The following is a 27,980-nucleotide window of genomic DNA, read 5'->3' on the forward strand; positions in this document are numbered from 1 at the left end:
ACATACAAGCCACTCAACCAATGAATGGCCAGAAATTACAGAAAATAAGCATTAGCCACTCGCATTATGCTTCACGGTACATCTGCCAAAATCGTTCAAATTAATTGTCTATGATTTCATATCCCATAGATAAACCTGGTGGATTCAGCCGTGGTGCTGACCAAACTTGCAGATGTCACGCATGATAATCGGATTACTTGAAGGAGTTTGCCCGATGGCTGGATGTGGGAGACGGTGAGACCAAGGGTTGGAGATCACTGGACGAAGGAGGTGCACATAGAGTAGCTTCCTAGCGTCCCACCTGTTCTCTTTCTCTTCTTCTCTCTAGCTTAGTGTCTTAGATGAATAGACTCTTTTTGATGAAGACTTGCCGATTCGCAGCAGACGCCGATATGGATACAACAGGCAAGCGATATCAGCGACGTTACGTTGGATGTAAGTCTCGAAAAGTACGATCTAAGTTAAACAAATCATAGCTCTTGATATTCTAAACATTATGTCATATTCGGAGCCCGGCATGCCAGAGTTCAGTGCTTCCCAGGATCGTCGACCACTGGCACTAAGCTTGTAATTCAACTTTTTTATCCAGCTGAGCATTAAGGTGCTACGGAACATAGCGGACCGTGTTGCTCTATGGATATTTCAGTATTGAGTCTATGCATAGCTGGAAACGGCAAAGACGGTAAGGAAAAAGGAAAAGTCAAAGCCGAATGGGGTATTCCGCCATTTTCTGGAGCGTCATGTAGAATTTAGGCGCTGTCAAAGACGTCTTTCTCAGGCTTGTCATATATACTGGGCTAGGGTATTGCTTGCCTCAATCCAGGACTCTTGAAATTTGAGCATTTTCTCGTTTAAATCTCATTACCCATCTTGCCACACTATTGAAGCCCATACTCGCCCATTATGCCACATGCAACTTTTGAAGCAGAGACCCCTACCGATCCTACGCCCGGCCCACGCCGGATCATTCTTTGCTTCGATGGCACTGGAAACCACTTCCAGGGCAACAAGTCGGATACCAATATTGTGAAAATCTATCAGATGCTTGATCGACACCAGGAAGGCCAATTCCATTATTACCAACGTAAGCTGACCATTAGTCATTTTGTTCATACTTATTGGTAGCTAAGCGGTTGTGGCAGCGGGGATTGGTACCTATGTCCAAGGCGAAGGGAACAGTGCAACACGCTGGAACCTTTGGCCCAAAATTAAGTCATCCGTTATCACGACGTTCGATCAGATGGTTGGCAGCTCATTCCAGCAGCATGTATTGGCAGGTTATCGCTTTGTCATGCGTTACTATCAACCGGGAGACCACCTCTACATCTTCGGTTTCTCTCGTGGTGCTTATACGGCACGGTTCCTTGCTGAAATGATACATGATCTTGGTCTACTGTCCAAAGGTAATGAAGAAATGGTCCAATTTGCTTGGGATACATTTAGCAGCTTCCAACAATCTCGTGGAAACGATCCTCAGACCGAAAAGGACGACAAGTTGAAGGCTTTCATGCTGAATTTTAACAAGACTTTCTGTCGGCCAGATGTTAGAATCCACTTCCTTGGGTTGTTTGACTGTGTCAACAGTGTTGGTCAGTTTGAAATTCCGCTGTGGCGTACATCCTACAAGGTTATTGCAAATCCACCAGCACGATACATCCGGCATGCGGTGTCCATCCATGAGAGAAGACTGAAATTTAAGCCGGCTCTGTTCATAATGGATAAAGATGGCCCGCCTGTCGACCTGAGAGAAGTCTGGTTCGCTGGTAATCACTGTGACATTGGAGGTGGGTATGGACTCGAAGAAGGCCAAAAACATTTACTTTCCGATACGTCATTGAACTGGATGCTTCAAGAGGTGCTCAATCTCGAGGGCTCGGAGAGTAAACTGAAATTCCAGACTCTGAATGTGGAAGATGTGTCGAAAGCCGAAAACGCATTCCCTGGAAAGGAAGAACCCGGGACTGATGCTTTCTCACTCCGGAGAAAGACCAATCAGCCCCATGATACCCTCAGGTTCGGCCACGGTACATCGTTTTTCATGGTCCTTCTTTGGTGGATTCTTGGTAGGTTTCCTTCCCAAGCCCTAAGCCTTACCCTTTATACAGCTAACAAAATGCCATCGACAGAAATCCTGCCGATCTTCACCCGCCTTGAACTGGAGCATGGCAAATGGATCCCGCGCCGTCTGCCTCCAAACTTGGGAGCCACGCGTGATCTGCCGCATGATGCTGCTATTGATCCGAGTGTCAATGAAATGATCAAGGCGGGCATTCTGGACAAGGAGTCTATTCCCCCCAAAGGCGGAGACAACCCGAATTTGCCTGACGTCGCGAACATTTCGTACACCTGGAAGAAACTGCGCAATAGACTGTCTAATCAAGCGCCAAACACGTCCGAAAACAGCGGTACAAATGACACCAAGGGTGCTCTTCAGAATGCCATGCAAATTCCAGCTCAGACGACTCGCTGAGCCATGGCTGAGACCGGAGGGATATCTCAATTGGGAAAGCCGGTTTCTATGAATGATTTCATCAAGGCGCTTGGTACAACCCAAAGAAAGCAAACTATTAACACCGGCGCAAAGAATGTCAAGTGGAAAGGATCGACAGTGCCAATGGGCACTTAGTATATTTAGTGGTAATATAGCTGCGTGAATTTATCAAGTACGTAACTCATATTGCAGTTTCAACGACAAATTCGCACACAGACTATAAATTCAGGACTTTAGGTTGCGCCGATCCGCGATCTTCAGACATAGGTAGTGACAACCCCACGGCACCTTCAGATCCTGGACTTCATAACTACGAGCCACAACCCTCCCCTTTCTCTGCAGAAATCTGCATGAGGATGGGCAACGAAACTCTAAAGGGAGTTATTAGACATTCCCGAAATTAAGATTCCTGCGGCTCATTCCGAGAGCGCTGAACCGTTCGGATCTGCATCCGCCCGCAAGGGCCGAACGGGCCGCCAATAGATTCATTTGACAGGTATGTACAGCGGCATGTTACATGGCCCGGCATCCTGTGGAGACATGCCATGTCACACATATGGACCAATGGAAATTTCTCAATTAGCAGTGGTAATATCTTCTCAGTCTAAATAAATTCCACTGTTCTCCGGGGCGAGATACTACGTTACAAAGTACATGTTGTAATATCCGTAGACCGTGCCCAAATATTTTCGGGTACGAGGTCATGGTATCATTCGACACCTAGTTGCCTCAGATAACATAGACATGACACGTCGTTGACAGTGATGAAAGGATCAGCTTCGAGCGTTCTCTTGACCCATGGTTCTGCGAGAAATTGGGTTGACCAATACCATCTTCATGCACAGGTGGTACCAAACACCCTATGGTTTGCATGCGGCCATAGCCAGCCCCGTATCTTACTAGCCGGTCTATGAAACTGGTCTTGCGAGACGTGGCTACTGAGATATCACGATTAGGTCTCGGCACAGCCCATGAGCTGTTATTGAAGGGGGGTGGATACTCGGTGAGGGTGAGCCTCCAACATCACATTGCATCGTATGTCGCAGAAGGCCAAGTTGACGTTGACAGGATACTCAGGTTCTATCGTTCTCCATCTAACCCCATCTAGTAATCCAAATGATCCCCTCAATTGGTCATCATGGCGAAAGGGCGTATGGGTCTGATAAACTTCTACGTGCTCTTCACCTTTGTCATGCTAGACATTATGAAGGTCGCCTTCGAGTCCTACATGAATATGGGTATCTCATATGAAACATTGAACAATGCCGTGGCGATAAACGGTGTCGGCCTAGCGGTCGGCTGCTTGCTGTTCATCCCCATCGTGCATAATACCGACGCCGCCCGCTGTATGTTGAGTTCGTTGATTCAACTAACGCCGCTATTGTTCAGCGTCTCATCGTTCCGGTGAAGAGCTTATTGCAGTCAACTTATTATCAGTTACCGGCGAAGCCGCCAGTGAGACTATTGTCGTGATTACAGTCGTGGATCTCTTCTTTGTTCATATGAACATCTCGACCAAATAGTCCATCATCCCAGCCCGGAGGCCGAGTCAACCATCCCTCGACCCAACCCCCTTTCCAAGCGCCTGGCAATCATCACCAAATCCGATGAGTCCATCCGGCATCACTTCTACCTTCCTTTCCAAGATACTTTTTACATTTCCTGCCGTTGCCTACGCGGCCATCACATATGGGTTACTACTCGCCTGGTTCGCCGTTATAAGCTCTGCTGCTTCCTATTTTATGCTGTACCCACCATACTCATTCAATTCTTCCTCTGTGGGACTCTTCATAATATCCGAATTGATAGGAGCCATCCTCTGTACGATCATCGGTGCCCCACTCAATGACCAGTCAATTTTGTGGGTAGCTTGGCGGAATGGTGGTATATTTGAACCTGAGATGCGTTTGTGGGCGGGATTACCGGGGTCTCTTGTGCCTACTGCAGGGGTCTTGACCTTTGGTTTGGGTCTATCGCGGGTAAGATCACCGTACTTTCTAGTCATTGAAAGCAAATGCTGATTAACTTACATTAGTCTCTACCGTGGGTAGTTCTCGCGGTTGGATATGTCATCTTTTGATTCGGGTTCTCCGTGACCGGCGATATCGCGTTGATATCGCGTTGACCTACCTCACCAACTGTTACCCAGAGGTGAGTGAGGCTATCAACAGTGGTACAACGGATAGACTGACAAAACATTTGCAGATCCTCGGGGATTTTCTCGTTGGGGTTGACTTCATTCGGAACGGCCTCTCCGTCCTCATCATGTCCGTCTACACACCCTGGATCAGCTCGTTTGGCATCCAAAATACTTTCATTTGTGCCGCAATAATCTCGCTGGCTATGATTATTATGCCTATCGGGCTGCTTATCTGTGGTAAACGGGCTCGGGAGCGCATAGCGCCGGAATACAGGGATTTGCTTTTCGGCAACCTCTTCATCGAAGTATAAGATAGAACATATAATTACATAGTCGAATCTGGATAAGCTTTATATGATCCGTCTGTTGTGTCTCAACATTGCTGGTATGCAACTATAGCGGTCTAAGAGACCCACCGATACGTGGGTGGATAGCCGGTGACGAAGCCTTGAAAGCGATCGCAAAGGGAAGAGGGGGTAAAAAAAGAGGAATGGGAGAGAGAGTAGGAAAAGGAGTTAAGCTTTTGAATGAGGTGTGGTACAACACATGGATATTGCTCATCAATTTGAAGGTTGAAGAAAGCTTGGATAAACACCTCTTGGGAGCCCTACGAGAATTTCTACGGTTACTGTAGTCATTGTATATTCCTGCCATCCATCCCAGATGCACTTCCATCGAGTCGGAGACACGCAGTTAAGCTTTCGCAACGCCTTGATACTCCAGGATCAGTAGGGTTCCCGAAGCTAGCCTACATTTCTAGAGTTGATGAAGCTGTGCAAGAAAGGGGGTGAATCACTGAATATGAAAATTCCCCTGGGTTTTCTCCATTGCTTGAAGGTTTACTAATGTCAGAGGCGCTTAATTTAATCCCAGCGACGGCCACATCGGCTCCAGATCATACAAACCAGATTCCGCAAAACTGAAAGTATTCTCAAGGCACGGCCCATAAGCCGGTAAATGAATCCATCCGCCCATGTGCAAGCTTAGGAAGCCCAGCGCGGGCCTATAAGCATTTTATCAGGGCCTTATCGATGCAGCCCGCGGGCCGAGTCCTGTACATCCTTGGCTCGTCTTGCTGAATATAGAAGAATATCAGTACACGCGTTGTTACATAGTCTTTGTGAAGTCAATTTGTAGCCTTTCTGGTTCTCAAAACAGCTGACTGAATACGGCACTGGATTCAACCAATGGTGCCTAGCATTTATGTATTCAATGTAGTGAAGCTCTTCATGCACGTTAGCATTGTGCTAAAAAAAAAGCCAAATGTGCTCTCGATATCATTCTCCAAGCTGGAATGGGTCGGGTCTTATGCAATGCTTTTCTAGTTAGGGACTTCTGTTTAGACCTATTTCTAGAATAGCCGGCTTTTCAGTTCACCTTCTTGGTAGGCTAAGTTTGATCCTCTAAGCTTGTCTAAGGATTAGGAAACGTAAAACAGTGTTAGGCCTGCCACAAACATTTTAGGTTGTCTGTTCAACTGATGACCAGCTTTTTGGTTATTTTTTTGTGTCTTTTTCGGGCCAGTGACGAGATCACACGGCAAAGTCATTTATGTTATTTACCGACCAAGTATATGTGGCCGCTCAACCACAGTATATTATGCCAAACCACAGCTTCGGGGAACTTTACATGGCATTGAATAAATTCAAAATACGTATGGCTTTGTTTGAAACATTTTGGTGCTTCTGGGAACATTGATCAATTCGCTACCACAAATTACCGCTCTCCCTCTTTTACATGGCCCCGTCTGATTCCTTCGTACGATCGACATCACTGCACCGGCGTAATCAATTGGACTTCTCTGATCTCGCTGACCGTCTAACAGGATGCCTTTTAATTTACCGGATCATGTCGAGCTAGATACGCAGGACTTTTACGTGCTATTACACACATGTTGATTAGATCAAATCCGTCGATGTTCCAAGCTGACCAGATACACATACAGGGAAATGCTTTATGGCTGAAACAAATGTTACTAACTTTACCTCAACGAAATTTGAAGTTTTGAGGCTGTGGCTTGCTATAATATACCGTGGCTGTGCGGGGAACTGCTAGGTCGGTAAATTACCTCACATCGCTTGGGTTCATGTACTGCAATCCAAGGTACGAATACGAGTACATATGTCATCACCACTGAAAACTCGTGTCTCATCTCCATCTTTCCATTCTACCGTGGCCACTTCATGACAATTACTTAGCTTGCATGTTCCCCAACTAGTGAATCTCGATCCTTACTACGCAACAAATATGGGTGTCAAAGGGAGTATGGGAAATAAATCCGTTCAGGAACCCCCGTATCCTATGGGTATCCGACCAGAACACATAACCGAGTTTGAACGACTACTTTGGGTCGAACCGAAATACGACTCGCGTTCAATAAATGAGTATTGTATTCGATATGACAACGACGACTCGACTTTAATCACTGCGACGGGGAATAGATATAACGAAAAGTCGACGCGTGAATTTCGCGATTCTTCCAGCCTTCCTTTATTCGAAATGCAGAAAGTCTGGTCGCTGGGCTGGAAGTATAGACGACCGTGGCGGATTCGATTACCGGGCAGCAAAGAAGCAGACCTGGTTGATATCCGATTCAAGGGCTTGATGAATACCACCATTGAGGTGGATTTTCGCAATGTGGTCGCGCGCGGCACTAAGAACGAGGACGATAAGATAGTCCATATTGTGGTGCATCGCGTCTCGCCCGTCTACCGGGTATATGAGGTGAGAGTGGCCGGCATCAAAGTCGTGGATATACGCGAAAGCATGGAACGGAATAGATCCGTACCGACAATTATGTATAATTCAAGTGGTGGTATATTGCCTTCTCGGTTGGTGATGGAGGTCCTAGTGGCTGCGGATTTTGATATGTCTCTGGTGAGCTTTGGTATAAATCACTTAGACAAAGCTGTCGACTGACCCATGTGGCAGGCTTCTCTCATCGCAGTCATAGTCTGTGATATGGGGTTCAGTCAATCACCTCCACACTCGACAAGTCGGATGCATAGTACCTTGAACATTCCGTGATACGTCTAGGAAAAGGGACAGGATGGCACTATGTTTCAACGATTACTGAATCCAAATTGTGTAGTATTTCTATAAGTTTTATCTTACCACCAAGTAGCGTTGCCTCCAAATACCTGTTTGTGTTAATGTTGCTTGATCCTCTGAGGGTATAAAAATATAGCCCTATGTATTCCATGTCGCAAATATAACGAAGTTTGACGTATATAATATCTTTCTTGCCCATGCCAATGTAAGAATAGGTAGCACATCAAGGTTGGAAAAAGAGTTTTGTAAGCTCTGATTTCAGCTCTTACAGTTGAATGCTGTAGGTAACGTTATATGAAACGCAAAACTAATGTTCCCCCCCAGGAAATTTGTCCTTAGCCACTAATTGCGCGGAAAACATTAACTCTACCTGCGAGTCTCGCATCCACCTGTCTATTCAGTATCTGAGCTCGATTCGAAATCGAGACTCTAGATATAGTCCTGGTTCTATTATGATTTAGATATTTAGATATAGAATGATTCGTAAGAGAAGGGCTTAACCTACTATTAGATATTAAGCTAAATAGTCGACAGATTAAGAATGTACTTCAGGACTACCACTTTCTAGTTTAAGATAAGGGCTTAATGCTTAAGTATAAAACCCGTGCAACTTGTGCCGAACTTGAGGGAATCTGAACGGAGTCTGGGCTCGGATGACTATGCGTAACCTACCATAGTACGAGCTTATCATTTGCTTTTGGATTGCAGCTAGTGCCAATCTCAACTACCTGTGATCAGCTTGTTTATTTTGGACTTGACCACAGCCGAGAGTTGAAACTATTCATGTTCAAGCTCTGCCTATTATCTTGTACTTTTCTTTCTTTATATTCTGGCTCACACATGCTTTTGTTCTAAATACGGTTCGCTCTGTTTCTAGGTAGACGAAGATTGAATTAATTATGCACCAATATTTGCCATTTGCTACCCGTTTCCTGCTCCTCGATGTACTAGTATATCAAGAGTAGTCAATTCGCATTGGTCAACCCGCTATGGTCAGTTTATACATGCAAGTGGCTTCGCAAACAGTCAGCTTGTTGGGTCTTCTGATATGGCGAGTGTTGCTCAGTTACTAGCGGAGTCCTCGAGTCTTATCGTTAGTGGTGTTGAAATGTTGGTTGATAGTTGGTGCTATGTACAAATCACAGACGGCTATGACAACATCATGACTATGCTTAGTAGAATGTGACTTGACTACAGCAAACTAAATGAGCGTCTTGCCATAGGTCAAGTGCTATGAGTTGAATTGCTTGGAAAATGAAGTACGTGTCAATCAAAGAAGCTCGTCACGAGAGAACCCAAAGGCAAATAGTACCACAGTCCAACTATCCGTATCTTTACGAGGCCTATAGACACTGCGAGTAGTAGTCGTTCTGCTTCTTACATGTGTAAGGGCTGACACATGATATAGCCCCATTCCATCCAATACCACCACATTGAGAGTAGTGCTGCGCTGTCGACGTGGATCCAGATGCCGTGGTTGTGGTCGTGATCGCGGTCGTACTTGTGGCCTTGGTTGTTGGACCTGTGGTAGTGGTAGCAGTAGTGACGCCCCCACTAGTCGATCCAGGGAAGTATTTCTTGAAAAGATCCATGTAATAGACATAGGCAGGTCCCGATGGAGGCTCAAAGCTGTAAATGTAATTTCCCCACCAAGGGCCAGCAGCCCACCATGTTGCGCCAAGCCAGACATCACTGTTTGCTTGTAGGTAATCAAGCATTCCAGTCACGGCACTCTGGCAGACGGTATTAGCGCCTCCAGCAAATTCTCCAAGGAAAGCCCTTTTGCTATTGTCTTTGAGCCATTGAGTGGCAGCCACAACACGCTCTTGGCCAATAGTTGAGCTGACGCATGTTTCTGAGGTGCCGGAGCCATCGGAGTCGAGATATTGGTGCATCTCATAGATAATCTTATTTTGCGGGTCTGTCAGATCCTTCATATTGTCATTGACAGTGGGCCATGTCCACGCTCCACTCCAAGAGTTACCCTCCACAAAAATGTACTGTGAGGTGGCGCCGGCAGCTCGAATGGCGTTGATGGCAGCCTGATTGAGCTGTAGGACGAGTGTTTGATCCTCCGAGTTGAACTCATTGTCTGACAGGTCAGCGGAATTATTATCACTAGGGTAAGGTCCAATTACTTGTGTCGAAAATGACTTTCTCATTCGACGCAAACTCTGTCGCCAAAGTCTTCCAAAATGTCCCAAAATCAGTTGTGGATGTGATAATGTTACCATAGCTGCAAATAGTTCTGTAAATAAGGGCTTCAAGGTTCAGTGTTTATGACAACTCACTAGCGCCCAAAATTGTGTGGATCAACAACGGCATAGGCACCAGTGGAGGTTATATAGTTGACCGTCTGTTATATTTGCCTCGAATTAGCATGACGGAACCCCAGCTTTGCACATCACCAAGATTTACACACGCTTTTCAAATCTGAAAGGTATGTTGCATCCATACTAGAGGTCAACGTTCCCGGCACTAATCTTTCCATAGCGAAAGGTACGCGAAAGATATTCATTCCAGCGCTACGCAAAGTCTGGATTGCTGACGTGGATGGCCATATATAATCTTTTCCCAATACACCGGGGATGTTTTGGTTTCCGAATTCTGCGCCAGATTCATTGGAGCCAAACCCTGTACGAGATAACATTAAATTGTGCTTTTGCCAGACATATATACTACTCACAGAGGAAAGATGAAGCCCTTGTAAACAAAGATTGCCCAGGTACTGCGAGAACCAGGTTAGTCATGTTCAGCGTAGCGACCAAAGATGTAAAGCGCATTTTGTGCAGAAGATTGGAATTTGATTGTAACAACTCGTAGAAAATCGAAACTCCAGCAAGTTTATATCAACTCTCTGGTACACACCAACGGGAAAGACGGTAGCCGGTATCTGCAACCGCTTTTTGCGAGACAAGCCAATCGCTTATTGTGACAGGGTCAAAAATGACTCCGCATAAAGAATGATACCCCAAACATGATCTTCACAGCCCCGTGCGCGCGGCCTGCTCGGGCCGTCTACCGCAGGGAAGTGGTCCTAGAGCCGCAAAATGGATCGCCAAGATACAAAAGGGGAAAGGGAACAAGCGAACTCCAATTTAGGCACGGCATCTGAAGTCCCTGGTGGCTGAAGAATCGGAGATTAGTTATGTGTGAAGGAAGGCGCCACCCTAGGCACTGGCATGAACCGTGCGCGCGTGCAGAAATGGAAACGAGGGGAAAAGCCTGGTTAGCAACTTAGAAGCTAAACCCAAGCGATCGTACGATTGTTACGATGGCCATACTAAATAGTAATCGGGCAAGACTGAAGTTTGATTTACAATACTACGAGGTACATATTGGTGGCTTTAGATACGTGGGTATGGAAGAATTGAGGTTGATCTAGGGCCCAAGCTGTTCGAATATGCTGTATGAATTTTCTTGGTGAGTCTCGATATCATTTTTATGTGCCCCCTGGAAACTGCCATGTAATGCTTACATTCCGGAGAGGGATATCCCCTGCAGACTAAACGGTCACGCACCTGTTCTGCATGAAACTAACGCCCGTGTACGTCAGTGGGTTTCCGGGAATGAGGGCGTGTTTAGTGTGCAGAAAGCTCAAGTGACGTGGCTTGTCTAGTCGGAGTACTCTCCGCATGGCGGCTTCTAAATTTCTTCTTCGGTGTGAGCTAGGGCGGTGCCATAGGCGTCTGTTGGCTCTAGGGCTCCCAGGTACCCCATGGGCAATGTCCTGCAGAAGGCGCACGGGTACATAGTTTTCGCATTAGCGCTTGGGCCCTACAAAGGATTGGGAAATTCGGCTAATGTTATTTGAAGCTTAGATAAACAAATGTATGTTCTGTAAATTCTGCAGGTGTTAAGACAAAGGAGATAAGTATCATATAACTGAAGAAATGAATTAATACAAGCCATCCGAGAATGTTCTTGGAGTCAATTTAACAGTTAAAAAGGGCAAATACGGATTCAGTTCACTGAAGCGATAAAATTCATATGATCGATAAACTGAAATGAACAATCTACCAAAGAGCGTAGCGTATACTTTCCAAAACGTGTTCTGTTCTTCTGTCTTTCCCCTATGGTCACCGGCCTCAAACCCACCGTCTACAAGCACTGGGAGTACCAGTCATTCTGCTTCTGGCAGGTGTAAGGGCTGGCGCAGGTAGTCGCGCCGGTCCACCCACTTCCACCACACTGAGCAAAGTGAGCAGCTCCAGTTCCTGCCGTGGTGGTTGTGCTAGTCGTCTTAGTGGTGGTACTGGTGGTCTTCGAAGTGGTAGTGGTTCCGGAACCGGAGCTACCCGACTGGTAGGTCGAACCGATAGGGCCGACCTTGATATTTGAGTAGATGACATATGAGTCTGCGTTATTCGCTTCCACGTCGGTAGGCTTTCCAGAAGAGATGTCACAGGAACCACGAGCAGCACCTGGAGTGGTGGACGAGGCAGTAGTTGGGTAGATGCTATCAAGCCAGAGCATGTTGGCCGCATGATCATCCCACAGACTCATCACAAGAACCATGCCCTCTGCAAGTCCAGCGCCCATGCCCGCGAGACCTCCGTGTTTGCTGAAAACGTCGGTATCTCCAAATGCTTTCTTCTGAGCAGAGCAGAAGGATTCAGTGATGGAGTTGCCGGTCACACCGCTGACGGTAGACGAGGACTGAGAAATGACTTTTCCATTCTGCACGTAGAGGCGCTTGATTTCTGAGAGGGTGCCTGAGGAGGTGCCATCGCTGGTGATGAATTGAGTGACTACCGTGAAGGGAGAAGTGGTGTCGACAATCTTGCTCGGGCCGTAGAAAGACTGGTTACCCATTCTATACGGGTTGAAATCACACCCATCGGGATCGCAAGTACCACCATAACGGTCATTGCTATAAGTGCCACCACAGGCATTACCTTCGCATTTGACCAGAGTCGGAGTGTCGCAGGGATGGGGCGTGACAGCATTTGAAATGGAGTTGGCTTCCCAAATGTCCATCTCGGCACAGCAAGCGCCGTACTTGCCAGTGCCAGCGTTGACATCATTGGAAGATGGTACCCATCCCTCCACGTTGGCTGCCCCGTTGATGAACTTGAGGTCGCGTGGGCACTGGGAGTCACAATAACCAGTGCCGTATTTCGCCCCGGCTTTGTTGGCTGGGAACTTCGACATACCGCCATCGGAATCCATGGCCACAAAGTAGAGGGCACCGTTCAGACCACAAGGGAGGTGGGATACATCGACATCGAACGTGAACTCTTGGTTCAACAGCTGGAACATTTCGTAAGTACTATCGTCCTCCATCAAGTAGAGGCGAGAGCCAATGTTCTTCTGAGACGCCTGGGTGACAAAGTTCAGCCGCAACGAACTGCCGCTAGTAGTAACACCGTAAGTGCCCGAGTAGTCAGCGCCGTCGAGGGCGCAATTGGTGGCGCAAGTCACATCGTCAGGACAGAGTGAAGTATCCCAGGTATTGCCGGTGTAGCAGTTGGTGTAGCCGCTGGTGGTATGAAGCCAACGCCAATTCGAGTCGAGGACAACTTTGCCGCTTTGTGAAGTACAGCTGCCACCGCTAGTGCACTTCTGCCAGGTCAAGGATGGATGGACTTCAGCGGTGTTGGTGCCGACTTGCTGCGCCTTTCCAGTGCCTAGGAAGGCAGCGAACAGTATGGCATTCTTGTAGATCTTGAAGGAGAGAGCAGATGCCATGATGTCTCGAGACGATGTCGACTGCGTTGTAATCTTGCGAGGTTTGAGATATGGTGTGGAATGTAAGTGTGAAACGGGTAGATGAGCTTTTTATATTCCATTGAGGGCTAGCCACCGTACCAATCTCGCTAATTGAGACTCATATCACGGCTTTACGGTCCGGATGACCGCACGACGAAATACTGTCAAATTTCCCAAAGGAGACATGTTTTGAGCGCTCCGGGGACACGGAGGGAGTTCCCCAGACCCCGCGAACGCGTGCTGGAGTAGGTTGAACTCATTTTTTTGCAAGAACACCCTCGGCCTCGGCACTGGCAAGATGGGCGTCAGCACCCTTGGTCGATATTCTGACGCTAGGTAAGTCAGCCCATGATCAACCAGATTAGCAGCCTAACTAGTTCGACACGCAGTAGCGGCTAAATCGTCAGCCTGTCTGCTTGGGAGGTGCCAAGAAGTTTTTCAGCCTGCGATCAAGTTATGAGACATGTTAGCAGATCCGCATTAGGCAAATCTCTCAGATCCGTGACCAGGTAGTAACTGCCCCAATTTCTACGGGACATTGATGGCGGGGCAGTCCGCGTTCCAGTCGGTAATTTGCATTGTGTGCACTGGCTCAGGTGGGAGTGCATTAGCGTGGTCAGGGGTATTAATTTGACAGTCGGGTTCCATGGGTAAATGCCGAGGGAAGACCTATAGTCACATCACAGGGTCAATGGTGGCAAGTGGCTGAAAGTCACACCGACTAGTGGCAGGGAGGCGATCAGGTGACGGGGTTGCAATTGTCTGCACCTGAGACGCCGTGAGGAAGACGCTGGGATTAAGACGTAGGTATAGAAGAACATCAAAATCAAGCAGAGAGAAGAGATAAGATGAAGATGAAGATAAATAAGAGTCGGGTGGACCTGCGCCGATCCCGGATGAGTCATCGCTCAAAAATGCTTCAAGGTTGCTGCCCTGGAGACATTTTGTCTTTCTCTCTCTCCAACTTTGCGGATTCAACACTGTCGCGCTCTTTGATTCAACATGGCTCCCGGCTTCATCCTCACCATCTCCGGTCCCGACCGCCCCGGTATCGTCCACGCCGTCACTGCATTCCTTGTGGAACGCAACCTCAACATTATCGACTCGTCGCAATTCGGTGACCCAGCTTCGCAGCGCTTCTTCATGCGCACCCAATTCGCAGCCACGAGCGATGATGTTCCTGAACTTGAGAAATTGCGCACTGCATTTGAGCCCACTGCGCAGTCGTTCTCCCTCGACTTCGAAATCAACCCCACCATGAAAAAGCCCCGCGTGCTGATCATGGTCTCCAAGATCGGCCACTGCCTGAACGATCTGCTTTTCCGCCAATCAACCGGTCAGTTGAGCATCGAGGTGCCTCTGATCGTGTCCAACCATCCCGATTTCGCTACCCTCGCCGCCACCTACAACGTTCCCTTCCACCATCTCCCCGTTACCGCGGATACCAAGGCCCAGCAGGAATCCCAGATCCTGGAGCTGGTGCGCGAGCAAAACATCGATTTGATCGTGCTGGCCCGGTATATGCAGGTGTTGTCCCCTACGCTGTGCGCTGCCATGTCCGGACGCATCATCAACATCCACCACAGCTTCTTGCCCTCCTTCAAGGGCGCCAAGCCCTACCACCAGGCCTACGACCGCGGTGTCAAGATCATCGGTGCCACCGCTCACTTCGTCACAAGCGACCTAGACGAAGGTCCGATCATCGAGCAAAATGTTGTTCGGGTCAACCACGGCATGAGCCCTAAGGAGCTGACCCATGCTGGCAGTAACGTGGAAAGCAATGTCCTTGCCACTGCAGTGAAGTACGTCACTGAGCGTCGTGTGATTCTGAATGGACACAAGACTGTTGTCTTCAACTAGGGCCTAGAATCCCACACGACCGAGCGAGCAAGTCACATTGCAGATTTGTCCACGAATACCTCCAATCATTCGGCTACTCCTTTGCGACTCCTCTATGACTGCTATTATAGAGTATTTGGGACAGCTGAGACCCACAGGGCATTCTGCACCAGACACATATAGACTCAAAAATAGACAAAATCTTTTCACTTTCACTAGGGTTTAGTTGATTTCGCATCGTTTTGGTGTCATTTGCTGGATATTTTTCGCTCTCGTTCTCATATGCAAATTCAAGAAATGAGGCTCTATTGCGATCGTAGCTCAAGACAGGGCATCGGGAACTTCAGCTGAACTAAAATGGCAGCGCTTGGATTGCCCTGTTACGATCCCAGTCGAAACATAAATGTCCAGGATTATCTATGGTCTATGTTCAACATGCCGATCAAAAGCTCACCGTTTACGTCTATCACTCGGTTCAAACAGGAGATCCATGGCTTCTCCAATAGATATGATCTGAAGAGTTGAAGAGTTGCAGAAATGGCTACCATGTGAAATGACTGATGTTTTCTATCGCATGACTCGAGTAGGGGAATGTTCACATGAGCTCGTATCTGCATAAAACCATTCTCTTCCACTGCCCTCCACTTTCTTCCTCTCTTCTCCAGCACTTTTCTCCTCACCATGTCGTATTCTGTTGCCCCTCACCTCAAATATTTCACGATTCCATTTGGGAACTTTGCGGATGCCCGTCCCGAATTTGACGCGTTCGCGGTGGGTGCCTACATTTTCTCCGGCGCCCACGTCCTTCTTCTTCAACGTGCACTCACAGACTCCATGCCTGGTTGCTGGGAGGGTCCCGGGGGCGCATCTGAGCCTCAACGCGATGAGACACTGCTTGATGGAGTTGTGCGGGAGGTACTGGAAGAGAGCGGGTTGCATGTGACCCGCGTAGTTGAGCTGGTCGCGGTCGATTGCTGGGAGCATCATCGCCGAAGTGGAGGCAAGATGCGGATCGCCAAATACTCCTTCATTGTTGAAGTTCATGAAGCGCGGAACTCGCTAGGGGAGCAGCTATCACCCCTCGCCATTCCGGTCCAACTGGCGGAAACAGAGCATCACGCGTTTGACTGGGCCACAGAAGAAGAGGTCCAGCTTTCGGTTGAATCGAAGGACCGGTACAAATTCCCTCTTTCATTAATTGGACACCAAGGCCCGAATATCCTGCGCGCTTTTGAACTCAGGCGCCAAGACAGTGAATGAGAGCATTGGTAGCCTGCGTGGCCCTTTGGAGCTACTTCTGTGTAGGCCTTTTATTTTATTTCATGATATGACATTCTATTGATATCCATATTTCTATTTGCCTCTCCCAATAGCTCCTTCGAAGCTGGACTAAATATTACATGTTGCCCAGATGGACGCTGTCAGCAAGGTGCTGAGGATGTTTTCCTATGGATACTACAAGACTACATAGTTTACCCACTGATGTCACCTAGAAATTGTATCTATTTTACAAATTGAGTAGCACACGGAAATGATTTCTGATTTAGACACGTATATTAAATAGATCCTAATCGTGGCTGGCTGATATGTACACACAAAACTTAGACAAGATTCTTGACAGGAGCTTGTAAGCATAGAAACACCTTCCAAGGTTCAAGGTTGACCCACGATTCAAGGGTAGATAGAATACTAGAGCACAGCACTGGATTCAATACTTAACCCTCGCTGAGCCAGAGCTGGAACCGCCGCCAGCGGATTTTGTTGACCTAGGTTTGATCGCCTCGAGGGGGACTTCGCCAGGAAAGGGCTTTCGGGCCCACACTCTTCGCCTGCAATGCTTGTCAGTGGTGTGATCCAAGAATAACAGGGCCAATCGAGACTTACGTCTTGTGATATGTGTGATAATGAGGGTTTTTCAATTCAGTGCGCATTTTAGCGCAAAAGACATGAACCTGGTCTTTCGTCCACGGCTCAGGCTCGCCGTATTTCGTCAGTAGCCACATACACCACCCCTCTATGCCCGACATCCAGTGCTGAATGTTGACCATGCCCGCCTCTTTGAATTTCTGGTCCCGCGGCCATGGGCCAAGAGGCCATTTGTAAATCTTTTCGTGGACGTCCACAAATCCCGCTTTCTTAATACTATCCCCCATGGTCATGACAATATCACAGGGACGTCCAGCGCGTGCACCGCACACTTCCATGAGCGGTCCCCAATGAGCCAAGTTGCTGTCAGCGGGTAGACTCCCGTCATCACTTGAAACAAACGGGCCGGCCTCTACTTGCTCGATCCACCCGCCAGGTGCCATTTTGCTATCAAACCGTTAGATAAGACAGCTAATACTGCCAGGCTGACACTCACTCAAAGCACTGCTGGTAAACCCGATCCCATTCGCGCTGGTCAAAAGACCCCAGCATATTCCGCATATGGATCAGATCAAATTTCTCGCGCCAGGTCCATTCTTCCAGAACGTCGTCGACTTCGATCACACAATTTGGTGGCATCCAAGTGACAGGAGGTGGGAAAAGGTCCACTCCCCTCACGGTTGCATTGGGGAACATATCAGCGACATCACTTGAAAGCATTAGTTTTGATTGATTTTGCAAACGAATCTTCAACTTACATTGCCCAGGTTCCCTTGCCGGTCCCGATGTCGAGAATCTGCAAGACCTTCTCTCGGTCTGCTCCAATCGGCGAGCGGAACAAGGGATTTTCTCGATCCGAGTCCAAAATGAGATCCACGAGATGTCTACGGTGGTTAGCGGCCAAATTGCCAGGCAAGGATAAGTGAGCATACCCGGCTTCATAGGTCTCAAATTGCTGTTCATCAGATGGAATACTGCAAGGAAATCAGTTGCATTCCACGATCCATGCTTTCCGATGGGATCACATACAGATATTCTTTATCTGAGAGCGACTGATATCTATACACTTGTTAGCAGACCAAGCCTCACCGCTTTGTGATACTTACCGCCTTCCGTTGTCTATCAAACCGCGATAAATCGAAGAACCGATCGACGTGGTCTCCCTAATGACGCGTGAGCCCCTTTTCTCCTTCTCTCTCTTCTCTCTCTTTTCACTCACGATTGCCAGTCATCGGGACTGTAAGCACTATCTCGAGCATACAAGTCCGGATCTACAGCGATGGCCTCCATTGCGAATGAAGGTTGCAAAAAAGAAAAGGGTCAGGGATCGGGAGTTTATTTAATACAGAAGACATGGAGCGTTGACCCTGGCCCCGCACTCGACTTTTTCCCGCCTAAATTGTGCTGATTGGATGTGAAAAAGTACAACCCCTCCGCGCGGAAGACGATGCTTCAACCCGTTATGCACCTGGCTAACCTTACATTGCCCACACACCCGCGCACCCCCCACCCAATTTGTCACCTTCTCCCTGTTCACCTTGGATTTTTGCTTGTATTTCAAGCAAAAACAGCAGATGGAAATACTCTCACTCAGATTCCACAGCACCGGTAAATACTTGATGTTTCTGTAAGATTCGTAATCCCGGTCTAGCCGCACCTGCATTGAATTGTCATGGGCCCGAGTGGAGCGCGAATGGCAAACATTGGGGGCGCTTTTCCGTCCTTTATTATGCAGCTCGTCGATTTAAGGCGCATATCGGCCTGCGAGAATAATTTTTGGTCACTTCCTACTTCTTTCTTTTTTCTTCCCCTCGACGCGGTAATGAACATCTTGTATTGGACCTGAACGTTTGCTGTTCACATTTGAATTGCCACCGTCGCATCAGGGGTCTAAAAGCAAGTAGATTATTCACTAAGATTTAATATGTTCTCTAAATCTGTCAGTGGTCTATGTTAAGTCAAGCTTTGCCCTAAAAAAATATGCAAGTTAGATCTTTGTAGAAGAAGCGCAGATGAGCCGGTTCATATAATCATTGTAATACGTTGGTCTAGTGCTGAGTTAATGCAAAATCATAAATTTCTCTTGCTTTGCCTCCGGGGACAGGAAACAGTCAAATAACATTAGTGAAGTACAGTTAAATATGTTCCTTGATTAAAACATTCGCTGGGATAGAGTTTTCGAAATATATCTAGAAGACATAATACCATATATGTCACCTTATTGCTAGTTCCCTCTGCAACTGTCCTCTCATGTCCTATACTGTCCCAGTTTAGTTTTCCTCACTGTTTTCTTATCATGAATGGCTATACAACAAGTTAGTAAAGGGTTAAATCAGGTTGCTGAATTGCCTTTACGGTACTTCAGGTTTAAAAGTTAAACCCTTAGGCACAATGGAGATCTTAGAGGCAAGGACAAAACTAACGCTCTGCCTTCTGCCTTCTGCTTTCTGCCTTCTGCTTCATCTGCAACACCCCACGTAATTGGTGTACCTAGGTACGGATATGTAATTCCTGTCCAATAGTAGCCAGCGAATGCCGGTGACAAAAGGTGCACGACCAACTCCTAGCAGCGGATCACCAAACTTACATTCCGCTGGGGCTAGCGGCACGAACCCTCAAACACGGTCACACAAAAATACGATGTGTCAGGTTCAAATAGCTAAATGAAGCGACCCGCATAGTTCTCCTGCAGATTAGCGTCTTCTGCAGCACGGGCCTGCCACAATGATGAACATAGGTCTCATGTTAGGCAATAACATTACCTTTTCACCCCCCCACATTCTGTTATTAAAATGACGCAAATAAATCGGTTGGCTCTGCACATTCGATATAACAAAAGTACGATGAAATGGTTCCCCTAACAAGACGTTCTCGGTGAACCTAAGGGAGAGCGCCTTAGACCTGGACCCTCGACAAGATTTTTATCACCTGCTAGTTTGAAAACAGTGAGATAAGACGAAACCATTTACACAGCCTTAAGTTGTTAACCGTTTCTCTCTCATGAGGAAGTGAAGCATTGACAGTGTCTTGGTTTAGCAGTGCGCATAGGACCCTGTTAATTTTATCATAATTCTATATGCTAAAAAATCGACTCGGTGCTCTCTCATCAGCTTACTTGGGGTATTCCAAAGCGCTACAGACGTCACAACACCATGACTCATTTATATATTTATCGGCACAGCCCCACATCAAAACTTGAACATCACAGATTCAATCACTTTTGAAATATTGCCTAGGGACAACTGCTTTGTATGTTCTTGTGTCAATTTCTTTTCAAAGTGTATATATTTTCTAAGTCGCAACCAGCTCCCTTCGCAATGGCTTCCAGACCAACAAAACGCTGCTTTGCTACGCTTTCCCCATACGAAGAGCAAATTGGATACTACCGAGCCATCCGTCATGGCAATCATATATTTGTTTCCGGAACCACCTCTGTCGACCCTCTTTCTCCAGCCAACGAACCGAAAATACTCTTCCCGGGTGACGCCAAACAACAAACCTGCACTGCACTCCAAGAAAGTATCAACGCGATCCAAGGCTTAGGGGGTAAGGGTCTGGAAGATATAGTTCGTGTCAAAATGTTTGTCGGTCGTCACGAACATTGCGCGGCGGTCGGCGAAGGGTTTCGTGAGATATTAGGCAAGCAGAACCTAGGAAAAGAGGGTCTTGTAGGGGCAGCCGCGACCATGATTGTGGTCAACGGTGGATTCATCAACAAGGATATGCTTGTCGAGGTGGAAGTAGATGCTATAGTTGAGTAGGGATGAGTAACCTGTCTACACAGTCGTACTTCTATACAAGTCTACTCGACGATCACATCGAACCAGTTAAAACCGTTGTAGTCTTGTCTAGAGGACGGCTTAAAGTCTATTTTAATACTGCGTATTCATGTTTAGCATGTTTACACACTGTGGAACTTAAACGACCTACTACAGTCCGTCCCTTTGGGAACGTCGACCATTATCTTGCTGGCTTTTGACAGTGGCTGGCTGGTAGTACTATCAGATTGCGACGATTATCCTGCTGCTGGCGAAGCCAAAGGGCAAAACTAGCTCAACCATGTAACATACAGACATCACTTCCTTGATACTGGATCTGGGAGCTAGGGCAACTGAGTTATGTGTCTTGGCTGTATCGAGTGAGTCTGAAGCAGTTTGCATTAAATTCCTTTCGACCTCTAGCCTTTTGTAAGTCATATAAAAATTGTTACATTAGGCACAATATGACTCGACACTGTCAAGAGAACTATCCTACGTCAGTGGCAGGTTTGAGGACGGTATAATTCGCGCACTGAGGTCAGGAGTGTGGGAGAACTCTTTCTCAAATGGCCACATGGGGCGGCAAATGCGATGATGCCCAAGGCGCGGTAGATCCTGATCGACACCACCCGGAGTAAGAGCAAGGATCCAGTCTGCTGCCATTTCGAACAATTCTGGTTCAAGGTACCCAATCTTCACTATAACGATATCTGATAATCGAGGCTTCAAATCGAGTTCGAGAAAATCCTTCTCGAGATGATATGGTTTCCGACGTCGGGTCAAGATCACATAGATACTTCCAACTTGCATGACGGCCTCAATCTCAGCATGGATATCTCCGCACTTGATTGAATGAACTTTCCCCGTCATTGTAACAGGCCCTGAGTGAATATTATCAACCAAAGCACCCGCGGTGATGGTCACCGTCGCACCCACTCCGGCTTTTGTTATGATGGTCAGTGCTTCTGGTCCCGGCATACTTGCATAGATCGCAGTCGGGCCGTCTTCCTGACGGAATTCGGCTCTGCCTAGCAACTCATTCAGGCTCCAAGTCACGTCCCCTACTCCACCGGCTGTTGGGTTGTCCCCTGAGTCTGAAATGAAGAATGGTCTTGCTGAAGATGCCAGTGCCTTGTCGATAGAGCTTTGAAGAGAGCCGCTTGGCGCCACAAAGTGAAACTTTTTGCGTGATTCCCAGAAGAAGGATGCGAGTCTCTTAGCTTCCGCAGCTATCACATCTTCAACCCATCCAGTAACAATTACCGCGGCGTGATTGCGCGGTTCATCGGCCCAAGCATAACCAACCCATATCGCGGCATCTAAAATATCCTCCATGGCTTCCACTTCAGGTAACAGAGCGTAAAGGCTTTTTGCTGGCTCGATGCGGGTCGATGTCTGCTCTCCAGGTAATAGAATTGGAATTGGGATCCAGGCTTTCAATGGCCGCTTCAAGCTGTCATTGCGCGATGCCAGTACATTAACAAGGTTCCAGCAAGCGCGCTCTTTTGTTTTCCAAGCATCTTCATGAGGTGCCATGCGATAGCACGTTATCAGGTCCGTTTGATGTGCTAATTCGCGAGACACATTTCCATGTAGGTCCATCGAGGCCGATACCAAAACATCAGGGCCCATGACAACCCGAATGCGGCGGAGAAGCTCAGCTTCAGCATCCTCCATGCCCTCAACACACATTGCGCCATGAATATCAAACCACAGTCCATCAATGGTTGTTGAGGCGACCAATTCCGTCAGGCGTGCAATGATTTCACTACATAATTGTTCGAAACCAGCTTGTACCACAACGCCTCCAGGAAGTGCATGACCGATAAGTATACCTTTCCATTCTGCAGCATCTGCAAGAGGGGTTCCGGCGTGGAGAAAGGAATACTTGTCGATTATTTCTATGCCACGACGAGGATGAAAGGCCTCGGCCAAGGTCCGTGCTGGAGAGAAAGTGGAAGTTTCACAGGCGAGTCCTGCGATAGCAATGACTGGGCGCGACATGGCCAAAGTTAAGTGGGGAAGGCTGAATATAATCAACAGGGAAACTCCAACTAGAAGCTTTTGTTTACACGCTCTGGAGGTTCCTTGAGGGATCGGAACAGTACGATGGGCAGCATCCACGGGTGGGTCGCGGTTAATTGTGATACAGTACTTTTGCACGTGACATAGAGAGATGGGCCATCTTCTAATTGGTTGGGAAACAACTAGCCGTAAAGTTGCATCTTGGCATTACCCAATCCCTTCTCTTTTAGTACTGTACCTCAACTACTCTACATTGCCCGCCCCTACCTCCCGAGATTCAATAAAATTGGGACTTGATAAACCTCGCTGTTGCGGAAATCTGTTCTAAACCGGAACCCTCAAATAATCTAGTTTTTATTTCCAATAATAAGATGGACTAGGAGTTTCTGGTTCAGGCACGAAGATAAACAAAGAATCCTAATCTAGTTGGTACTTGGCATAAAGGTCCGTATAGTTATTGGGGAATCATTTTTTTCTCACGGCCATGGGGAACTTCGCTAAACAGTTGGACACGGGCGTGTATCAAATCCTGACTAAATGGCTTCAAACTTCCCATTGTGCTTATTGTCACGAAAGACAAGCGATATCATGTCAATTTCAACTAATAAACCTAGTCACAGTATTGAGCTTCATATATTCAAAGTTAGAAGTTACACAACGCATTTGGTGATAACTGCATCAACTCACATTGCTTACCAATGTGCCCTACAGAGGAGTTTCTTTGCAATAGTTCAAGAAGGTCCTGAGGATGCCATGCCAAAAGGAGGAAAACTCTTGGCTGGGATATTTTCCGTACTACCGGAATAGTAGTGATACTACCGCATCCTACAGATCGAATGAATGGCATGGGAAGTGCTGGACAAGAACTCACTCGTTGCCAATTCCCCTTCTACAGCCAAGTCACGCGCCTGATAACAGTCGCTGGTGGCGCTGCTTAAGACGATTTATATGTCCTAGTTATAAGCTTGGACAGTGATGCTTTCAGAAGTTTTGAGATCTATCGGTCAAATGAGACACACTAACGGTAAAAGACCTGTTAATCATTAAAGATTGGCAAGGTGGTGTGCTAATAGATCAGATGTCATGCGGGACGTAATTGAAGGTAAGATGGTTAACAAGAAAACAAGATGTAGGATGCTTTCGATCACTACACCAGCATTCAAAATCGTGGTGTAGTACCTGAAAAACATATAGGGCGAGCGGCAAAGCCCTCTTAATGCCATACATGTATGCAGTAGGCGGGCCAGTCCCGACCACTTTTTTCCGCAGTTCCCCGCCTTCAGCACCTCTCTCCGTGCCACTGACCACTTTTATTATCAAACGTGTTTTCATCATGAGTCCACGAAGCTCATATAGCCACCTGGAAATTGCCTGTTTCAACTACGAATCGGCGTTGGCTGCTGCGGATGGCGGCGCAGATCGCATCGAGTGAGTATTCGAGGTCCACCCCGAAAAGGAGTCTATGCTTCACTTTCACTTGTTCGTGCCCGTGTCTCAATTTGACTAATCGTGATCAAGACTATGCAAAGATTACAATTCTGGTGGCCTGTCACCTAACACTACAACCCTCGAAAAAATCAAGTCTCAAATAAAAATTCCCGTTTACGCGATGATTCGGCCACACGCGGAAGATTTCTTTTATAAAGAATCCGAGTTTGCGATAATGAAGATAACACTGGATAATTTAAAAGTCCACGGAGCTGACGGATTCGTCTTCGGGATTTTGAACCGATTTCCTCACAACGCTTGCGATGGAGCGGAACATTGGATTGATGTGTCCAGAAATAAAGAGCTTGTACGATTAGCTGAAGGTCGCCCTTGCACATTTCATCGCGCGTTTGATGTTATCCCCGAACTTCACTGGCCGACCGCTTTGGCGGACATCATAGATTGTGGGTTTGCATCGATCCTAACGAATGGAGGCCCATCGGGAATCAAAGCAGCTGAGTGCGCTGATAAGTTAGCAAATCTGGTGGCCTGGAATTATCCAAAGGGGAAAGGCAGCGCCCAACAACACAACCGTGCTCCAGAAATTATTGTTGGTGGTGGAGTGAGATCGTCGAATATCCACATGCTTCATAGGGTGACAGGTGCTTCGGCGTTTCACTCTGCCGCCCTTTTGGGCTCGAACGAATTCGTCTCTAAGGATGAGGTGCAAAAGATGAAAGCCGTAATAACACCGGGCGGAAGCTCATTGAAAGGAGAATCCATAGACAGATAGAAAAATACGTACGTTCCTGGCATATCTGAACATCTCATGATAAAAAATCTTTTCTATATCGCTTGGACTAACCAACTATTAAAATTGCTGAGTCTTGATATGTATTTACATGCTTTCAATAAATCACCATATATCTGCGTGATCTCTCATTTTCAGGTATTTTTGTGCTATGTTTTTAGCCAGATATAAAGATCACGGCAGACATTCTGCGATTTGGTTTTACTAGCTCTCTTATATATCCAATGCCAGAGATGGATTTAAAGCGCTCTACAAATTGGCTTCTATTTTTAATCTATGTCAAAATATTTTTTTTGGAAATCATTCATGTTCAGAAGCATGCACTACAGCACTCCATTCACACGGTGTTAGTTTGGACACTAGCGAGCACGTCCAAACGAGTAACAATCTCCAAGTCTCCAGACCAGGCCGATCTCATCGTGGGGTAATAAAACATTACATAAATCAACAGCCATTATCGGCCGTGGGGAACTCACAGGCCAAGTTAATTGTAGATGCTTCCCGGCTGGTAACAGGGTGATCGGCAGAATGCGGGGTTATACCCTGCCCGTCGGCAAAACTGCTATAGGTTTTCTATATTCTATAGATTGGAATTTGCTCTGCCGAGGGGCAATTCCCGCCTGACGCACATATAAAATGGCATTTGTTGCCATATATCGCATTTCGTGTCTGGCCGGATACATTTTTCCTTTGCTCAAGTATTCGTGCTTGAATATTCTAATACCTCAGACAAAACAGTTTTTCATAAACATGGCCTTCTTTCAATTGAAGTACTGGCTCGGAAAGGCCCAGGTGCCTACAGATCCTGGGTTATCAACGGCGCAGCTCATGTTGACAAATGATGATCTTCGGCCAGGTGAGAATAATCTCAGCAACATAACAAGATTTTACCTTGTCATAGGTCCATTGATTCTCATTGTCAATTGCAAAAGCTTGAAACTCTGTTGTGTTCCAAACTAGCCACACTTCTGATCTGTATCTTGACATCACGCTGACACCAGCATTTTGTATCCTATCTACAGTTGAGCCTGAACGTCGCCAGTGGGGGTGGTTGAATTTTGTTGCATTCTGGATTGCGGATTCCTTGAACGTGGTAAGTGCGCATTGACAGGTCTTCATATAGTCGACAGCCACATGTTCTGTTTTTTCCCTTTTTTTATTTTTATTTTTTTGAGTACTTGTTCATTACGCCGATCTTATTTGACCTTTTTTGTCAGAACACCTGGATGATATCCTCCTCGATGATAGTAGATGGCCTTTCTTGGTGGCAATCATGGTTATGCGTCTGGATAGGTTACACAATTTCAGCTCTTTTCGTCTGTCTCATTGGCCGTATCGCCGCCGTCTATCGCATTCCATTTGCGGTGACCAATCGAGCTTCATTTGGCATCTGGGGCTCATTTTGGCCAATCGTCAACCGGGCCGCAATGGCCGTTATTTGGTACGGTGTACAGGTATGTGAGTCCGCTCTCTTTGTGCGTTCTAGACTGGCTGATTGTCTTTATAGACTTATCTAGGTGGTAAGATAGGACCTGGAGATAATTCTGACCTTTTACTTAATCATATTTTGCTCAGGTGAATGTGTAACGTTGATGATTGCAGCCATATGGCCCAGCTACAACAAATTGCCTAATTCAATCCCTGTGTCTGCGGGAGTGACTACAAAACAGTTTGTGAGCTTTCTGATTTTTTGGCTAATGTCTTTACCGGCTCTTTGGTTTCCCATTTATAAGATCAGGCATCTTTTCACGGTCAAAGCATATTTCTCGCCAGCTTGTGCTATCGCATTCTTTGGTTGGGCTATTGCCCGCGCTCATGGACTTGGTCCAATCATAACCCAGCCAAACACCGTACAAGGCAGTGCTTTAGCTTGGGCGTTTGTGAAGAGTATCATGAACTGCATTGCAAACTTTGCTGCCCTTGTCATCAACAACCCAGATTTTACGCGATATGCTCGCGATCCGAAGGATTCGCTATGGCCACAGCTGGTGACAATCCCTGTTGGTTTTGCCGTCACCTCCTTTATCGGCATCATTGTTTCCTCTTCTTCGAGCGTGATTTTCGGTCAAGCCGTCTGGAACCCTTTGACGCTCCTTGGGATGTTCTTAGAAGGAGCAAGCTCCGCCGAGAGGTTTGGAATCTTCGTCATTGCGGCAGGCTTTGCTCTTGCGCAGCTGGGGACAAATATTGCCGCAAACTCGGTATCAGCAGGTACTAACCTCACTGCCCTCTTACCTCGATTTTGTACGATCCGACGTGGTGGATACCTATGCGCGGCTATTGGGCTTGCGATGTGTCCTGTAAGTACACGCTATGTTTGATTGAGGCCTTTAATGCTCATTTATCTTCAGTGGACCCTGGTTGCATCTTCCAGCAAGTTCACGCTCTATCTCTCCGCGTACTCGGTCTTTCTTTCTGCAATTGCAGGGGTCATGGCAAGCGACTATTATCTAGTACGCAAAGGATATCTTGATATCCAAGCTTTGTATAGCGCTCGCAAAGATGGCCCATATTACGGTAACTTCGGAATCTCATGGCATGGATATGCCGCCTATCTGTGCGGCATTCTGATCAATATTGTTGGCTTTGCGGGGGCTGTCGGGGTCGATGTCCCCGTTGGAGCAAAATACATTTACGATATCAACTATTTTTCGGGGTTTATTGCCTCTGGGGCAGTGTACTGGATTCTGGCCAGCCTATTTCCTATTCCTGCGACAAGCGACAGATGGAATGAAATTCCCTACGAACCGCATCACATGTCAGACGCGGAGGAGAAGAAAGTGGAAGATGTGTGAAGCGGGGACTACAGTGGACTGCCATCAACCCGACATCATTGGTATGCCTCAAGTTCTATGGCTG

The 27,980-nt window shown here is 47.1% G+C and overlaps 12 protein-coding genes across 12 annotated transcripts; 8 read left to right on the plus strand and 4 right to left on the minus strand.

Moving 5' to 3' along the window:
- Nucleotides 1–903: 903 nt before the first annotated feature.
- On the plus strand, nt 904–2,470 carry N7446_010901 (T6SS phospholipase effector Tle1-like catalytic domain-containing protein; the record flags this gene model as incomplete). Its single annotated transcript, XM_058519644.1, has 3 exons — nt 904–1,084; nt 1,143–2,063; nt 2,127–2,470. 3 exons carry the CDS (start codon nt 904–906, stop codon nt 2,468–2,470), a joined length of 1,446 nt encoding a protein of 481 aa, XP_058367168.1.
- Nucleotides 2,471–3,629: 1,159 nt separating this feature from the next.
- Nucleotides 3,630–4,942, plus strand: N7446_010902 (uncharacterized protein; the record flags this gene model as incomplete). The annotated part of the gene is made up of 6 exons (XM_058519645.1): nt 3,630–3,837; nt 3,881–3,960; nt 4,015–4,352; nt 4,439–4,470; nt 4,527–4,642; nt 4,697–4,942. The coding sequence occupies 6 exons, from the start codon at nt 3,630–3,632 to the stop codon at nt 4,940–4,942; spliced, it is 1,020 nt and encodes a 339-aa protein (XP_058367169.1).
- Nucleotides 4,943–6,861: 1,919 nt separating this feature from the next.
- N7446_010903 (uncharacterized protein) lies at nt 6,862–7,787 on the plus strand. The gene is made up of 2 exons (XM_058519646.1): nt 6,862–7,508; nt 7,563–7,787. The coding sequence occupies exons 1-2, from the start codon at nt 6,879–6,881 to the stop codon at nt 7,656–7,658; spliced, it is 726 nt and encodes a 241-aa protein (XP_058367170.1). The 5' UTR covers nt 6,862–6,878; the 3' UTR covers nt 7,659–7,787.
- Nucleotides 7,788–9,025: 1,238 nt separating this feature from the next.
- On the minus strand, nt 9,026–10,465 carry egl2 (putative endoglucanase; the record flags this gene model as incomplete). Its single annotated transcript, XM_058519647.1, has 5 exons — nt 9,026–9,774; nt 9,821–9,918; nt 9,974–10,038; nt 10,105–10,316; nt 10,369–10,465. The coding sequence occupies 5 exons, from the start codon at nt 10,463–10,465 to the stop codon at nt 9,026–9,028; spliced, it is 1,221 nt and encodes a 406-aa protein (XP_058367171.1).
- A 1,318-nt stretch (nt 10,466–11,783) lies between these two features.
- Nucleotides 11,784–13,373, minus strand: cbhB (putative 1,4-beta-D-glucan-cellobiohydrolyase; the record flags this gene model as incomplete). The annotated part of the gene is made up of 1 exon (XM_058519648.1): nt 11,784–13,373. The coding sequence occupies one exon, from the start codon at nt 13,371–13,373 to the stop codon at nt 11,784–11,786; it is 1,590 nt and encodes a 529-aa protein (XP_058367172.1).
- A 1,023-nt stretch (nt 13,374–14,396) lies between these two features.
- Nucleotides 14,397–15,254, plus strand: N7446_010906 (formyltetrahydrofolate deformylase; the record flags this gene model as incomplete). The annotated part of the gene is made up of 1 exon (XM_058519649.1): nt 14,397–15,254. One exon carries the CDS (start codon nt 14,397–14,399, stop codon nt 15,252–15,254), a length of 858 nt encoding a protein of 285 aa, XP_058367173.1.
- Nucleotides 15,255–15,914: 660 nt separating this feature from the next.
- N7446_010907 (NUDIX hydrolase) lies at nt 15,915–16,493 on the plus strand (the record flags this gene model as incomplete). Its single annotated transcript, XM_058519650.1, has 1 exon — nt 15,915–16,493. One exon carries the CDS (start codon nt 15,915–15,917, stop codon nt 16,491–16,493), a length of 579 nt encoding a protein of 192 aa, XP_058367174.1.
- Nucleotides 16,494–16,941: 448 nt separating this feature from the next.
- On the minus strand, nt 16,942–18,389 carry N7446_010908 (class I SAM-dependent methyltransferase; the record flags this gene model as incomplete). The annotated part of the gene is made up of 8 exons (XM_058519651.1): nt 16,942–17,062; nt 17,118–17,546; nt 17,596–17,808; nt 17,858–17,983; nt 18,032–18,073; nt 18,129–18,158; nt 18,206–18,262; nt 18,319–18,389. 8 exons carry the CDS (start codon nt 18,387–18,389, stop codon nt 16,942–16,944), a joined length of 1,089 nt encoding a protein of 362 aa, XP_058367175.1.
- A 2,027-nt stretch (nt 18,390–20,416) lies between these two features.
- N7446_010909 (YjgH family protein) lies at nt 20,417–20,860 on the plus strand (the record flags this gene model as incomplete). Its single annotated transcript, XM_058519652.1, has 1 exon — nt 20,417–20,860. The coding sequence occupies one exon, from the start codon at nt 20,417–20,419 to the stop codon at nt 20,858–20,860; it is 444 nt and encodes a 147-aa protein (XP_058367176.1).
- Nucleotides 20,861–21,349: 489 nt separating this feature from the next.
- N7446_010910 (M81 family metallopeptidase) lies at nt 21,350–22,861 on the minus strand (the record flags this gene model as incomplete). The annotated part of the gene is made up of 1 exon (XM_058519653.1): nt 21,350–22,861. One exon carries the CDS (start codon nt 22,859–22,861, stop codon nt 21,350–21,352), a length of 1,512 nt encoding a protein of 503 aa, XP_058367177.1.
- A 1,354-nt stretch (nt 22,862–24,215) lies between these two features.
- Nucleotides 24,216–25,103, plus strand: N7446_010911 (copper homeostasis protein CutC; the record flags this gene model as incomplete). The annotated part of the gene is made up of 2 exons (XM_058519654.1): nt 24,216–24,310; nt 24,401–25,103. The coding sequence occupies 2 exons, from the start codon at nt 24,216–24,218 to the stop codon at nt 25,101–25,103; spliced, it is 798 nt and encodes a 265-aa protein (XP_058367178.1).
- Nucleotides 25,104–25,871: 768 nt separating this feature from the next.
- N7446_010912 (nucleobase cation symporter-1 family protein) lies at nt 25,872–27,916 on the plus strand (the record flags this gene model as incomplete). Its single annotated transcript, XM_058519655.1, has 5 exons — nt 25,872–25,977; nt 26,144–26,214; nt 26,339–26,575; nt 26,651–27,421; nt 27,473–27,916. 5 exons carry the CDS (start codon nt 25,872–25,874, stop codon nt 27,914–27,916), a joined length of 1,629 nt encoding a protein of 542 aa, XP_058367179.1.
- Between the last annotated feature and the right edge of the window lie 64 nt (nt 27,917–27,980).

The sequence above is a fragment of the Penicillium canescens genome (assembly GCF_028828765.1).
Source record: "Penicillium canescens strain IBT 15451 chromosome Unknown utg000008l_segment0_segment0, whole genome shotgun sequence".
NCBI classification, from domain to species: Eukaryota; Fungi; Ascomycota; class Eurotiomycetes; order Eurotiales; family Aspergillaceae; genus Penicillium; species Penicillium canescens.

Bases quoted from the DNA above. Each gene is read 5' to 3' on its own strand.
- N7446_010903 (XM_058519646.1), top strand. From the start codon at position 6,879: ATGGGTGTCAAAGGGAGTATGGGAAATAAATCCGTTCAGGAACCCCCG. The intron at 7,509-7,562 runs GTGAGCTTTGGT...CCCATGTGGCAG, and splicing joins CGGATTTTGATATGTCTCTG to GCTTCTCTCATCGCAGTCAT.